The sequence below is a fragment of the Peromyscus eremicus genome, chromosome 2 (genome assembly GCF_949786415.1).
Source record: "Peromyscus eremicus chromosome 2, PerEre_H2_v1, whole genome shotgun sequence".
Lineage (NCBI taxonomy): Eukaryota > Metazoa > Chordata > Mammalia > Rodentia > Cricetidae > Peromyscus > Peromyscus eremicus.
Window position 1 is genome coordinate 109,236,200 of NC_081417.1, and position 15,055 is coordinate 109,251,254.

The 15,055-nt window shown below is 37.6% G+C and overlaps 1 protein-coding gene across 1 annotated transcript in view; it reads right to left on the bottom strand.

The window, feature by feature from the left end:
* Plaa (phospholipase A2 activating protein) overlaps positions 1-15,055 on the bottom strand; it is a 34,431-nt gene that overhangs the window by 13,007 nt on the left and 6,369 nt on the right. The window contains exons 2-9 of the mRNA XM_059254530.1: positions 9,383-9,576; positions 6,207-6,307; positions 6,000-6,120; positions 5,077-5,244; positions 4,614-4,749; positions 2,124-2,293; positions 1,526-1,683; positions 601-820 (exon numbers count right to left, since the gene is read on the bottom strand). Coding sequence (XP_059110513.1) covers positions 601-820; positions 1,526-1,683; positions 2,124-2,293; positions 4,614-4,749; positions 5,077-5,244; positions 6,000-6,120; positions 6,207-6,307; positions 9,383-9,576 — 1,268 coding nt within the window. The remainder of the gene's footprint in view (positions 1-600; positions 821-1,525; positions 1,684-2,123; positions 2,294-4,613; positions 4,750-5,076; positions 5,245-5,999; positions 6,121-6,206; positions 6,308-9,382; positions 9,577-15,055) is intronic.

The window sequence follows — 15,055 nt, forward strand, 5'->3', positions numbered from 1 at the left end:
GTTATGGCACATGCATAACACACACACACACACACACACACACACACACACACACACACACACACAACTTTTTAATGTATTGTTAATTATGTGTAGACCTGTGTATAATGGGGCTATGTGCATGTGTACTGTGCCTGAAGAGTCTGGAAGAGGGTGTTAGTTTCTCTGGAGTAGGAGTTATAGGCAGTTGTGAGCCTTCTCATGTAGGTGCTAGAAATCAAACTTGAGATTTCTGCAACAGCAGTAAGCATTCCTAACCACTGAGCCATCTTTCCAGCCCCACAAAGCTGTATTTTGAAAGACAGTAGTTTTATAAATGTTTCTGTAAAATATAAACCTGGTGTATACTTTGAGGCTTATCGATTAGAATGTGAAGTAAAAATCTATTTTTTATTTTAAAAAAAGCTAAATATAATCATTATAAGATAAGAAAAACTAACAAGGGCTGGGTTATACTCAGTGGTAAGACTATGTACTTGCACACACATAAGACATTCGTTAATATCTCCACTAAAACAAAACAAATAACCCCGGGCACACACACAACCCAACCCTAATACTAATGTTAGTACACAAGACTTAATACAAGTCCAAACGCACCTGTAAACGGGTCTGAAAAACTGGTATTTCCAAGTCCCAACGTTTGACCTTTTGTGTTATCAATAATAAATTTAGCCACCTGATCCAAAAACATGGGATTCAAATCATTCTTCTGCAAGAAGTTGTATGCAGCTAGCCAGGGATCCTCGCTGACATTATATGGCAATTTATATGATGGTCCACCTTCATTGACATCGATTGAAAAAACATAATCAAATTCCTATAATGAAAACAGATAACAAAAGATAATTTACTTGTTCAAATATGTTAAAGACATATATAACATAATACAGATGTTATGTGTTTTTTATTCTAATCATTTAGACTTTAAAACTTTCTCAAAAATGTAATGGTAAAACTTTCTATTTGGCAGATAAGGAGCCAAAGTGTGCATGTGTTACAAAATTAGTATTTCATTAGGAGTGGGGCAGGTGATAGCTGAGATAGGAAACCAATTATAGCTACTTATTAGTTCTAGATCCAAAAGGAGGTTCCCAAATGGTTGATCTCAAGGTCAAAATGTTTGGCTGTTAGGGTGCCCTATTCACCAAGACATACTGGCACATAAGCACAGCCCGACTGTCCCTCATGTCTTGCCAAGTTTAACAGAGACAGGCATTAAGCATGAGATGAAAGAAACTCCTACTACAAACTGACTGGAAACAGTTTTGTATGGGAAATTCTAAAAGATAGATAATTTGTCATAAGCAGCTTCCTCTACACGGAAAGATTTTAAATAGATATATATTTAAAATATTTTAATTATATATATCTTAATGTATATATTAAATCTACTTTAAGACAAGATAATTTTCTTACAATAATGTACTTTTAAAATGTCAAAATAGTGAAAAATTTCTATTAGCAGAGAAAACTTCTAATATTCTGTGTAGTTTAAATAATTAGAAAGCAGAAGTAGACATACTTTCCCTTCATATAAAACTTTTCCAGATGTTTGCTGATTAGCACCAGATGAGCCAACAACATCACCAATTTTTATCCACCTCCCGTCACTAACACTCCACTGATAGGCTTCAACTCTCTCTCCATCTCTGATTAGACGAGTCTGTCCTTCTCTAGTACCTTAAAACAAATATTTTAAGAATCAAAGGTTGATTGGCGGAGTAAAATCCAAAAACACTTAGACAAATTTTAACATGTTTTTTATGGATGCTTCCAAGTTCAAACAATAAAACAAGCAAGAAGAACATGGCTTCTCTTATCAGTTAGGTGTAATAGTAAAAATCCTCAAGTATCAGTATCTGGCATTGAGAACAAATGAAACATTAGCAAAACATGTTCCCTTATTACTACTGGTATTCCAAAAGGCAAGTGGTGTCTCCCCACCCCCCATCCCTACCCACCCACAGGGTTTCTCTGTTTTACCTTGGCTGTCCTGGGCTCACTATGTAGGCCAGGCCGGGCTTGAACTCACAGAGATCCACCTGCCTCTGCCTCCCAATTGCTGGGATTAAAGGTATGCACCACCATTGCCTGAACTACAATTACTCTCTAATAGTTACCTGGTTCATTCAGATGTTCCCTTCCAGGAAGCTGCTCTGCATTAATGTCCCCTAAGTCCCCAGTTTTGGAATCGATAGTTGCCTGAGAGAGCTCTCTCTCAAAAGCCTTGATTTCCTCAGCACTTGCTGTTCGATCCTCTGACTCTGTAAACACTCTAATAATACCATCACTACAAGAAAAGCAAACTAATTTAAGTTACTGACAGTTTATGAACATTCTCTCATGTGAATAAAGCAAAAATTATCTGTATGCATGAATATGAAAAATATCACTGTGTATTGTCAAGAAGTATGCTGACTAAACATACATTATTATTTCAGCTATTTAAAGAAGTTGCTGGCAAAGGAGAGAGAAATACACTTAAGTATAATTTTCAATTTTTTAAAAAATGCCAGTGACTGAACCCATCAGAACCTTGATTCCATTACGATGGTGCTCTACCACTGAGTTATATCCCAGCATTTGGTTGTTTTGAGACAGGTATTCATACATAGCCAAGGCCAGCCTTAACTGTATGATTTTCTCACCTCAGCCTCTCAAATGCTGGGATTTCCGGTAAGTGTCACTATGGCCAGCACAATATTCAATTCTATGCTAAATATTTACTGTAATAATTTAGAAATACAGTAATTGCTTTTAAAAATCACTATTACACAGGCAACATATACTATCAAAAAGGGTTAGCTGGGCATTGTGACATAGACTTATAATTACAGCCTAGGTTTCACAGCAAGACCCTGTCTTAAAAACAAACAAAACAAAAACAAGCAATCAAAACAACACCATACACATACACACACCAAACAAACAAACCAAAAACCAAATAAACAAATAAAAATCCCCCAAAACAAAAAAGGGTTACTGGGTCAGTTTACTTTATAAAACAATCAAAGACCCAACCTAGGCTTATCATATAGCAGGTACTCAAAATGCTCAAATAACCTCAAAGAAAAATACAGCTTCATGATTGGCTAAAGAATAGTTCTTAATCTATACTATAGTCTCAAGAACATATTTTAGTCTTATGACTACATTTTGTCAATTTTAATAAAGTGGGGGAGTCACACTATCTAGTTTAAAGTGTATTAATTCTACTGAATTCTATAGAATACTTTATTCCTTAACTTTCTACTAATGTCAGTTTCACTTTCTTGGCTGATTCATTTTCCTGTCAGCAAGCTTCGTGAAATATCCTATCTATGTCAACCAATGAATCCCTGCCCCAACCAAAAATAAAAGAGGTCTGCTAAATCTGCACTCAGAGCTGTCACCTTTCTCCTCTTGCTCTCAATGTCGTCAGTCAGGCTTTTCCTGTATCAAGTACTCCTTCATTTCCTTTATTTTTTACCCTATAATTTTCTACTAAAATGTAACAGCAACAACAGTGTAGTGCCATGTTTCAGAACGAATCCAAATGTTCTTCTACCTTTCCATTCTTCAACCTCTCACGCACTTAGGACACTGATACTAAGCTTCCTCCAAAACCTTTTCTATCTCCCTGAATTCTGACATCTGGACTCCTGTGTGCTTTTTAACCTACTGACCTTTCTACATCCAGATTATTTCATAGGATTCATTGCTCATCTTCTGTCCCTCTTCTCTATTTCCTCCCCTAAGGAAAGTTTTGTGTCCATCTTTAGGCTCAGTTCTTATACTAGGACTCCGTCTGACTACTTAGGACCCACTGGCAGTGTGGCAAGACACAACTCAGATTCAACAAGTCTGAAGCCAAAGTATTACCTTCTTTACGAACCAAATTAATTCTCCTACTTGTCTATTTTTATTAATGGGGATTACCATATACTATAGTTTGAAGCTTTATCCTTTTCCTCTGAATTTTCTCATTCATGTATTCATTAGTATTGAGGTCAGTTTATAACCACACACTCCTAGTACAATTCATTTCTAGTTTGCTTTCCTTTCCAATGTTACCTCTAGTTGAACCCAATGTGTATAATTCATAAATTTCACTTAAATCTGATCATGTCTTGCTCAAGAGCTACAATCCTTTACCCTAAGCACCAAAAGGACCTAGTTTGAATCTCAGGCACAGGTAAGCCGCACCATACCTACCAGTCGCTATACCCAGAACCTTAATCCTTGAGTATTTCCCTCATCTTCTAAACGTACAACATTCACTCCATAAATGGAAGTTGTGTTATCTCTCTTGTCAAAATTTCTAATTTCTTTTCTTATTCAACTTTCCAAATCCAATTAAACTTCTTGGGAAAGTTTTCCCATACAGATCTCTAGTTTCTCCAGCTTCTTTGGCATTTGGTGTTTTCACTATACAATTTATAATGTAATACCATACCACAAAGTAAGTACCAGTTCTTGAAAAGTTGTTATTATTGATGTTCACTTAGTAACAAAATGTGCAAATAATCCTTCCAGTTCACCTGAAATTTCTATGGTTTACCTCTGCACACTCAAGTACCTACCAACCACCTAGACACAAAAAATTTATTGACTGACTAGAATATAAATACCTCGCACCAACCACAATGTCACCATTATCCAGAACACAGCAGCACCATATAGACTGAGCTGGAAGTCGAATTGTTTGGGCACATTCACCATGTTTCCATATTCTCAGAGATCTGTCTTCTGCTGTTGTCACAAAATCTAAAATTAATGAAAACAGAAGAAAAAATTTGTTTGGATAAAATTGAGTATATTTATAAACAACGTTTTTCTATGTATGCGTAATGACTAATTTAGAATTAATTTTAGATTTTGTAACTTGTTACAAACTCAAAATCATGTTTTTATTTGTTTCACATTTTACACTCTATTCTTTGGACCAATTAGTCATACAAAGTCTCCTCAGACACTCAAAGGCCTTTTTATAATAGTCATCTACTCTGAATTAATATGAAGGTAGTCACAGAAATTTCTCAAAAATGGAATGTAATAGCAAAAATTTAAATACATAGCATATCATAATCTTACCTCTACAATTTGGAAAGACAGATATGCTATAAATGTAATTTGTATGTCCATAGAACACTTCAAGACACTCGCCAGTAATCTGCCACCTTCTGATACTAGCATCGTTTGCACAGGAAAGAAATTCTGTTTCACTCAAAATTGCCAAACCTCTTACACAGTCTTCGTGCCCTGGATTTAAAACAGAATACAAACCAATAAAATGCACTGTTTGGTTAGAAGCACTGCGCAGTTTATTAACCCCATAAAACTTGTAAGTGAGTAGTAAAATCTAACTTTTCAAGTCACAGAAACTTTATTTTCTCCTGTAGAAAGTGGTCTGGTAATCAGGCCATTTAGCACTGTTTATCCCCAGTCTTAGGAAGTTATTTTATATTTTTTCTATCTTCTTCAAATGATTTCCGAAACTCTCAAGATATTGTAGACCAGGCTTGACCAGAGAGATATACATGACTCTGACTCCCAAGTGCTGTGATTAAAGGCATGTACCACCACAACTTTAACCTTTAAGGAATAAAGAGGAAAAACAATAAAAACTCACACCCAAATATTAATGGCCTACAGTAAATAAATAAACAGTGTGATACTCCTGTTAGACAGCAGAGAGGCTGATGATGTTGTTTAGCAGGAGCATGTGTTAAAGTACAAGGGATTGGGTTCAAATCCCCAAAGCTGAAAGTCCATAAATAAGCAAATACTCAGCCAATGGATGCCTTACTGTATCAAAGAGCTGGAGTTTAACTCCATACCAAAGTTACATGCATTATAATATACACAAAATCACACTCACCCAAATGGCCCCAATTATACTGAGTTTTTTAAATTACCATTTTTCAGCTTCTAAACTTTAGAGGAAAAAACAATAAAACAATTGAGCAGGTAAGAAGTACATTATGTATTATAAAAGTTGTTAACACTGACATTACCTGAAAAAGTCCTCTCACACCTTCCAGCCTTCCACAGTTTAATAGTCTTGTCTGCTGATCCAGTTAACATCAATCCCTGTTCAGGTAAAATCTTTACTGCCCATACTGCAGCTGTATGACCCTAGGAGTAAAACAGGTATCAACTTAATATGCCATAGAATCTTCAATATTCATTTATTATCTAAAATATTCACACAGAAACGATACCTGTAATGTCATCATGCATTTGTCATTCAGCCAGACTTTTGCAGTGGTGTCCCATGAGCCACTAAGCAATGTCCCAAATTTTCCAGATGAAAGACTACAAACTAAGGGGGAAAAGTGATTAGTTAGTATATTCTCATGTGAACAAATGCTCAAGCTGGCAAGCTTCGAAACTATTATAATTTTTAGTAAATTTGTGAAGTGACAGTTTCTTAGTCAATAAAATTCTATTCAGTGGAGCTGAGGGAACACAGTGATCAAAATTAAAAGCTTTGGTGCCAGAATGTCTAGGGACAAGGCCTCACTGAGCCATTTATAAGCTCTGTGGCCATAAGGGCAATACAGAGAGTCCTAGAGTTTGTTTGCTTGTTTTAATTCTTATTTCCATTTATGTGTATACACCTGTATGAGTGTATGTCATGTGTGACCAGAAGAGGGTACTGGATACCTTGGGAACTGGAGTTACAGGCTGTTGTGAGCTACTCAACCTTCATGGGTATTAGGTAGGAACTGGCAAATGGATCTTGTCAGGGTCAGAATTCAAAGCAAGAAAAAGATATTGAGTCAACTGGGCAACTGTAAATATTCATTAGATAGTTGACAGTAAGAACTTTTGTTTGTTTGTTTTAAGTGTAATAATGATAATACGGTTATTTCTTCCTTTTAGGGAAAAAAGTTGGGGCTGGGGAGAAGGCTCAGTTGGTAAAGGGCTTGCCCTACAAGCACAAGGACCCACGTTCAAGCTGCAAAGCCCATTAAAAAATGCCAAGGGCTACTGCCGGGCAGTGGTGGTGCACACTTTTAATCCCAGCACTCAGGAGGTAGAGGCAGGTGGATTTCTGTGAGTTCCAGGCCAGCCTGGTCTAGAAGTGAATTCCAGGACAGCCAGAACTGTTACACAGAGAAACTCTGTCTCAAAAACAAAACAAAACAAAACAAAACAAAACAAAACAAAACAAAACAACAACAAAATGCCAAGGTAGGACAGTGGTATGTGCTTAGAATTCTATCTAGTGCTGGGGAAGTGAAAACCGGCAGATCCTTCGGGCTATCTGGCCAGGCAGCTTAGTGGACTTGGCAAGCCTCAGGCTACTGAGAGTCCTTTTCTCAAAACTAAAAAGGTGAGGGTAGATAGCTCTATGAGAGGAGATACTTATAGGCCTGATCATCTTAGTTCCATCATTGGATCCCACAAGATGGCAGAAAAACACTGACTCTCAAGTGTTATCCTCCGAACTCCTTACATGTGTTGTAGCATGCATCTACAAAAATACTACTAAAATAACTTTATGCAGCCCTGGCTAGCCTCAAACTTGGAGATCCACCTGCCTCTACCTTCCAAGTGCTAGGATTAAAGGATGTACGACAGTAAATTAAAAAAAAAAAAAGGGGGGGGTGGACAACACTTATGGAATGACATCCAAGGTTGTTCCTTGTCATTGTCTCCCCACCCCCACAGACACTCACATACACGCAATCACTGTTTAGGGTGGGGGAAATCCGCAAATTAATGCACATTAATACTTGTTTTTTACAACCCACAAAAGCCAAACAATTTTATCTTTTTAAGTGATAGGGGAATTAAAACTGCACATACATTTCAAGTGTCCATAAATAAAGATTTCTCATTGGACTTGGTGGCATAAGCCTGTAATTCCAGCTATCCAGGAGGCTAACGCAGGAAGATGACAAGCTGAAGGTCTTGCTACACGCACAATGAGTTCAAGAGGACCTTGGACAATTTATAAGATAGATCAGGGCTAAACACTTACTTATCGTGTGAGAAGCCCTAAAGTTTTATTGAAAAACAGACATTCTGATTCATGCTTTTGTGTGAGTTGTGTTATAATAGTCATAGAGCCTGAAAAGCTGAAAACATTTAATAACTAATCCTTTACACAAGAATTCTGTGAAGTTACATACTGAAATACTTATAGAAAAAAAAATCAAGACTTTCATTTTAAAATAATACCATGGTAGAAGAAGAAAATTAAATAATATAAGCCAATGATAATCCTTAAAGCTATGGAAACTCATGGAGGGGATTTTTATACTAATTACTCCTGGGTACACATATTTATTTAGTAACTCACAATAAAATACTAAGTCTATAATTTGTAAACATTTAAAACTTTCCATAACAAAAACAACTTTAAACTCTGTATCATTCTACATTTAAAATATGCACAAACATCTTCACATTCTTTACCGGAATTAAGTGTTTATACATCATGTCCCAACTTTCTACATACACTGTATAAAATAAGGGGCTGGAGAGACGGCTTGTCATTAGTGCACAGGCTCTTGCAGGGGGCCCGAGTTCAGCTCCCAACACCTCTCTGGTGGCTCACAACCCCCTCTAGCCCCAGCACCCAGGTGTCTGTGCACAAACACACATAATTCATTACAAATAATAAAAGAAATTTTTTGTTTTGTTTTGGTTTTTCAAAACAGGGTTTCTCTGTGTAGCTCTGGCTGTCCTGGAACTCACTATGTAGACTAGGCTGGCCTCGAACTTAAGAGAGATCCGCCTGCCTCTGCCTCCTGAGTGCTGGAATTAAAGGTGTGTGCCACCATGTCCGGCTATAAAAATAAACCTTAAAAAATGAAATAAAATAAAAATAAGTACACATAACCACATTGGTTTTGCACATCGTTTTATAACAAAGAGCTGGGATATTTCAAAGTATTTTCCTTTTAAAAATTATACCAGATCCCTAAACACATTGTTCCCAGTCTTTGTTTTGCTGTGTTAATACAGTCAACCAGACAGAAAAAACAAAAACAAACAAACAAAAAACCCCTTTGTTAAGTAAATAACTTCTTTATACAAAACAGTAGAAAACAAAAATTATAAGGTATATTAATACCACAGTTTCTTCCTTTTATAACTCAATACTTTACTTTTCATATTTATATAGGCTTGAGTAGTATAGCTCAGTGGTAGGTAGAGGCTTCCTAGTATGCATGCAAACTGTCTGATCCCTAGTACCAAAAGGAAAAATATTTGAATATACCAGTCTTTAAATCTGCAAGTAAATTTATAACAGAACATTTACATAGCTAAGATGGTCCAAAAAGGTTTCCAGCAACAAACACAGACAAAAACATGAGGAAAGAAGGCAGGTGGGTTGTAATTCAAAGTCTTCAAATACACAAATACATCATGCTATGCTTACCAGTGTCTTTGTGACCCTTTAAAATATAAATTGGCATCGGACTTTCCAGCGAGAAAATGCATATATTGTGGTCATTTCCTCCAGTGGCAATTAGTCCATGAGGATAAATGTCACTTGAGGGTATGATGCATACACAAGACACAAAATTAGAATGGCCGCTCATACAATGCATTTCCGTAAAGCCCCTGTTAGGACTAGAAAGACAGGATCATTAATAGATACACATTTACCCCCTCCTGGCTTACCTTAAGACATAACACATAAAAATATTCATTACCACTCAGTGTACAGGCTGAACTTTAAGAACATATACCATTCAAAGAACCTATTGTTTTTAATCAAACATTAAACAGCTTTGTTGCATAACTAGAGGATTATATCAGATTGGGAAAAATTGTGTTTTCTCAGTTACAGTACACTAGTTAAGAGGAAAAGCAAGAAAAGACAAGACAGGAGATAAATATTCTAAGTGGACTTTTCTCATTCTCCAACACCATTCTTTTTTTTTTTTTTTTTTTTTAAAGATTTATTTATTATGTATACAGTGTTCTGCCTGCATGCATCCTTGCAGGCCAGAAGAGGGCGCCAGATCTCATTACAGATGGTTGTGAGCCACCATGTGGTTGCTGGGAATTGAACTCAGGACCTTTGGAAGAGCAGCCAGTGCTCTTAACCGCTGAGCCATTTCTCCAGCCCCCTCATTCTCCAACACCATTCTTAACAGTCACTGTTACTCTAAGAAATCTCTGGGGAACTGAAACACTTGAAATTAAAATAATAAAATCCACTGTCAATAAACTAAATTTGCTCAATGAAGTATAAACTTATGACTCATTAGTATAGTATAGTAGATGCAGCTAAACAGCTAGAATATCAATCATTTTCAGTGTGCAATTAAAAAAAGGGCAACTAATGTACTGTTTGAGAGCACAGCACAGTAGTAAGTGCCTTCCTTAGATTACAAATGATTGCCCATTTGTTACATACACCAATGACTTAAGTAATTAAAGCAATGGTATGATATACTGGGTAGAAAACAATAAGCTGGTAATAAGACATATATACAATTATATCTCTAGCAATCAAAAAGTTCAAAATCTAGGTGAAGCAGCTAAGGCAAATGCACATAATGAGATCAAACTCCCGGAGAAAAACTGAACACACTCCAACAAAAACGGAACACTCCAACACACTGGTCTATTTTTGTTTCTTTCCCAAAGTTCACTAACTAGTCATTTAACTACAAACAGCAGTTCATAGTTCAATAAAGACATTACAGGGAGGATGAAGGGGAAAAAAAACTATGAATATAACTTTCAATAGTGTAAAAAGTAGTAAAAGCTTAGGAGACCTGTGGAAAATGACTGACTTCTACACTGAGAGCAGGTTAAGAGGAGAATCAATGGACCAATAGGTCCCCTTCCCAGAAGGCTAAGAACTGCAGGGAACTCTGTGAAGATGCTAGCTGAGGTTGAAAGAACCAGGAACCTTTCTCCCCACTTAGCAAATGCAATGGCAGAATTGTCTGGTAGGAATACTTGAGAACTATGGTGTCAACTGAAGGCTTCCAACTTCCAGGATGAGGCATAGATTGGAAACTGGATTTTAATTTTGCTGGGATCAAACCCAGAGCCCATGTACACGACACATCCAGCCCACTGAAGTTAACTGTAATCAGTTTTGGCAATTGGAACAGTAGTAGCTACCAAGCTGTTACCCTCTAACTCCATGGTGGGTGATCCCCCACATGTTCCTGTAGCAGACTGCACACAAAAGCAGAAGCCAAAGGGTGTATAAGTATCCTGTCCTCCACATAGCAGAGATCAGTTCTCTGATTGTGGTTTGCTATTCAAAATTAGGTGGCCATTGTTGAAATTTCCTGTCTTCCCTGCTGATTCAAACAATTGCCTCTCCAACTAAAGTGACTTATGAAGAATTTAAAGGACCAACACTCACTTTGCCCCTTCAGCATTCTCTTTTTTACTTTTGAGAGCCAGACAATAAAATCCAGGATATTAGTAGTCAGGTATGATGGTACATGCTTGCAATCCCAGCACTCAGGAAGCTGAGGCCAGAGGATTTAGTTCAAAGCTAGCCTTGGCTACACAAGGTAGATCCTGTCTCAAACTACAAACAAAGGAACAACCTTAAAACAGGGTTATTCAAAAGCAACTGCATATCCAGGGAATTTAGAAGTGAGTGTGCATGCACAGGGAAAATACAGGTGAGAAAAGATATAAGCCCTCAAGGATATACCTTGGGCGCGGATTCGGCAGACACCGAACAACCATCAGCAAAGCTCTGGCCACTCAAAGCAGCAAAACAGATCCCTTCAAGTGGTTCCTGAAAAAGCTAGACGGCCAAATGGCATACCTACTAGTCAAAGAATCTAAAACGACCATCTTAAGAGAAAGGATAACAAACAAACAAACAAACAAACAAAAGACAGGGCCTCACTGGACCTGGAACTTGCTATCCCCCTGCTTCAGCATACCAAGTGCTAGAATTGCAAGGGTATATGTGCCATACCTGGATTAAAACAATTGTCTCACAGATGCTGGAAGACCTAAAGGAAGATGCAGAGAAACAAGGAAAATGATGGAGGAATACAAGAGAAATGTCAACAAGGAATAAGTCCAAAAGAAATTCTAAAGCTGCAGATTACAGGAACAAATGAGAAGTACCAGACAATTTCAAAAGCATAGCACTGATAAGTTTGAAGACAGGAAATAGGAGTGATCAAGTCTGAGTAAGAAAGGAAGAATACTAAAGTAAACCAAACCTAAGAGTCCCATGGGAATCAATGAAATGAACTATATGTATACTGTAGCAGTCCTAGAACAGGGAGTGAGGAAAGAGGGTAGACAGTATTTAATTAAATTATGGCTAAAAACAAACTCAAATTTGATGAAGATATGAATGTATTCATCTACAAAAATTTCAAAATAAGGCAAAGTGCACTGAGACACAGTACAATGACAGAAGCAACTCATCACATATAATCTTTCCAATAAGATGCTAGGCTTGGGCCTTAAGACAGTTTAGTAAGTAAAGGTGCTTGATGACCTGGGTTCAATCCCTCAGGCCCATGTGGTAGAGAGAAATGACTGCTGCAAGTTGTCCCCTGACCGCCACACAGTGCTGTGCAAAGTGTACCTTCCCATATATACATAATAAATAAAATGTACAAGTTATAAGATACCAGGCTTGGGAACGGAGAGGCGGCCCAGTTGATAAAATGCCTGCTGTGCAATCAGGAAGAATTGAGTTTGGATCCTCAGCATTCATGAAAAGCCAGGCAGTGCCCACGCCTGTAACCACAACAAGAAAGAGAAGCAAAACCAGGGAGATTCCTAGAGCTCATTGGCCAGTCAAGCTAAACAGATGAGTTCCAGATTCACTGAGAGACAGTGCCTCCAAATATGTGGATAGTGACTGAAGAAGCCAACAATATCAACATCAACACACACACACACACCCCTTACTCACAAAGCATGATACTAGGTAAATTCTCCATTTAAAACAAACAAACAAAATAGAAACCTTTGGAGCCATAATTTAGTGACAGAGTAAGTATTTTACATGCTTGAGGCTCTGGGTTCAATTTCCACCATGCACATGTACAAATACCTCCAGAGGCAGGTGGCTCTGAGCCAGTATACTCCAAGTGTTAAAACACACAGAGAAGATAGGAAGCTAATGAAGACATTTCCAGATGACAAAAGCAAGTAAATTTCAAACTACCAAACTTGTCCTCCCAGAAATATGTTTTCCAGATGAAATGAACTCAAGAGTCATGTGAAGAAAAACAGTTCTCAACTGGGCTAGCGGTAAGTGCCTATAATTTTAGCACTTGGGAGACCGTGGGAAAAGAAACTGCAGCTTGAGACCAACCTTAGCTTCTTTTTTTGTTTGTTTTTTTTTTAAACTTTTTTCTTTTTGGTTGCCTTTTTTATTTATTTTATGTGTATGAGTGTTCTATCTGCATGTATGCCTGCCAGAAGAGGGCATCAGATCCCATTATAGATGGTTATGAGCACCGTGTGCTTGCTGGGAATTGAACTCTGGTCCTCTGGAAGAACAGCCAGTGCTCTTAATGGCTGAGCCACCTCTCCTGCCACAGCTTTGGTCTTTTGTTGTTGTTTTTAAATAAATAAATAGTGACTGAAGAAGCCAACAATATCAATAAAGAAAAAAGGGCCAGTCATATGGTTCAGTGGGTGAAGGTACTTGTGCACAAGCCTGATTGACCTGAGTTCAATGCCCTAGACCCACATGCTAGAAGGAGGGAACCAACTCCTATAAGCTGTCCACACACACTCACACACACACACACAATTAATTTTAGTGGTTTCAGTTACTTCCCCAAATCAACTAAATAGAAGACAGTGCTGTAGGATTGAAAGGAAAAAAAAAAAAACCCTCTATGGAATATAGAAAATAGCTGGGCGGTGGTGGCGCACGCCTTTAATCCCAGCACTCGGGAGGCAGAAGCAGGCGGATCTCTGTGAGTTCAAGGCCAGCCTGGTCTCCAAAGCAAGTTCCAGGAAAGGTGCAAAGCTACACAGAGAAACCCTGTCTTGAAAAACCAAAAAGAAAAAAAAAAGGAACATAGAAAATAATAGTAAAATGTATTCACTTTAAATGTCAATGGACTAAATGCTCAATCAAAAGACAGATTGGCAGAATGCCCCAAAACATGGTTAACATGATCTAAGTATGTGCTATCTACACACAAGAGTCTCACTTTAGCTCCCCAAACACAAATACACTGGAGAAAGTTACTCCACATAAACAGTTAAAAAAAAAAAAGCAAAGGGAAGCTGTATGAATATTAGATCAATTGTCTTTAGTTAAAAACAAGCACCAAGTCAAATATATTATTATATATTAATAAAACTTCATGCCAGGTATGATGACACATACCTGTGATTCCAGAAAATTGGAGAGTAGGCCTAGGTTACACGGCAAAACCTTGACCCAAGAAATTAAAACCAAAGAGGAATACAGCAATAATATTTAATAATTATGAAGTTATATGCCTAATATAATCATCAAAATGTAGAAAGTGAAAACTGAAAAGAATTGAAAGCACTGCTTTCAATAAGACAGACTTCAATATCCCCCAGCGTCCAGCACTCGGGAGGCAAAGGCAGGTAGATCTATGAGTTCGAGGCCAGCCTGGTCTACAGAGCTAGTTCCAGTACAGCCAGGGCTACACAGAGAAACTCTGTCTTGAAAAACCAAAAAGACTTCAATATCCCACTCAATACTGACAACATAGAAAACAAGCCAGGGGCCTGGGGCCCAGGTCAGCAGCAGAGCCTTTGTCTGCTAGGGTAAGACCCCATTTGATCTCCAGCAAGGCCAAATTAAAAACAGAAAAACAAAACAAAACAGAACAAAAACAGAGAACTTGAACAATACAGTAAGCCAAGTAGAAATAAGAGTATATTCCACCCAAGAACAAGACATTATGAAAAGCAGGGTAATTCTTCTATTCAGAAAATTAAAAACAGAATTACCATATGATCCAACAGAATAAAAACAATCTCAAAGAGCTCCTTAAGAAATCATATTCAGGGGTTGGGGATTTAGCTCAGTGGTAGAGAGCTTGCCTAGCAAGCGCAAGGCCCTGGTTTCGGTCCTCAGCTCTGACAAAAACAAAAAACA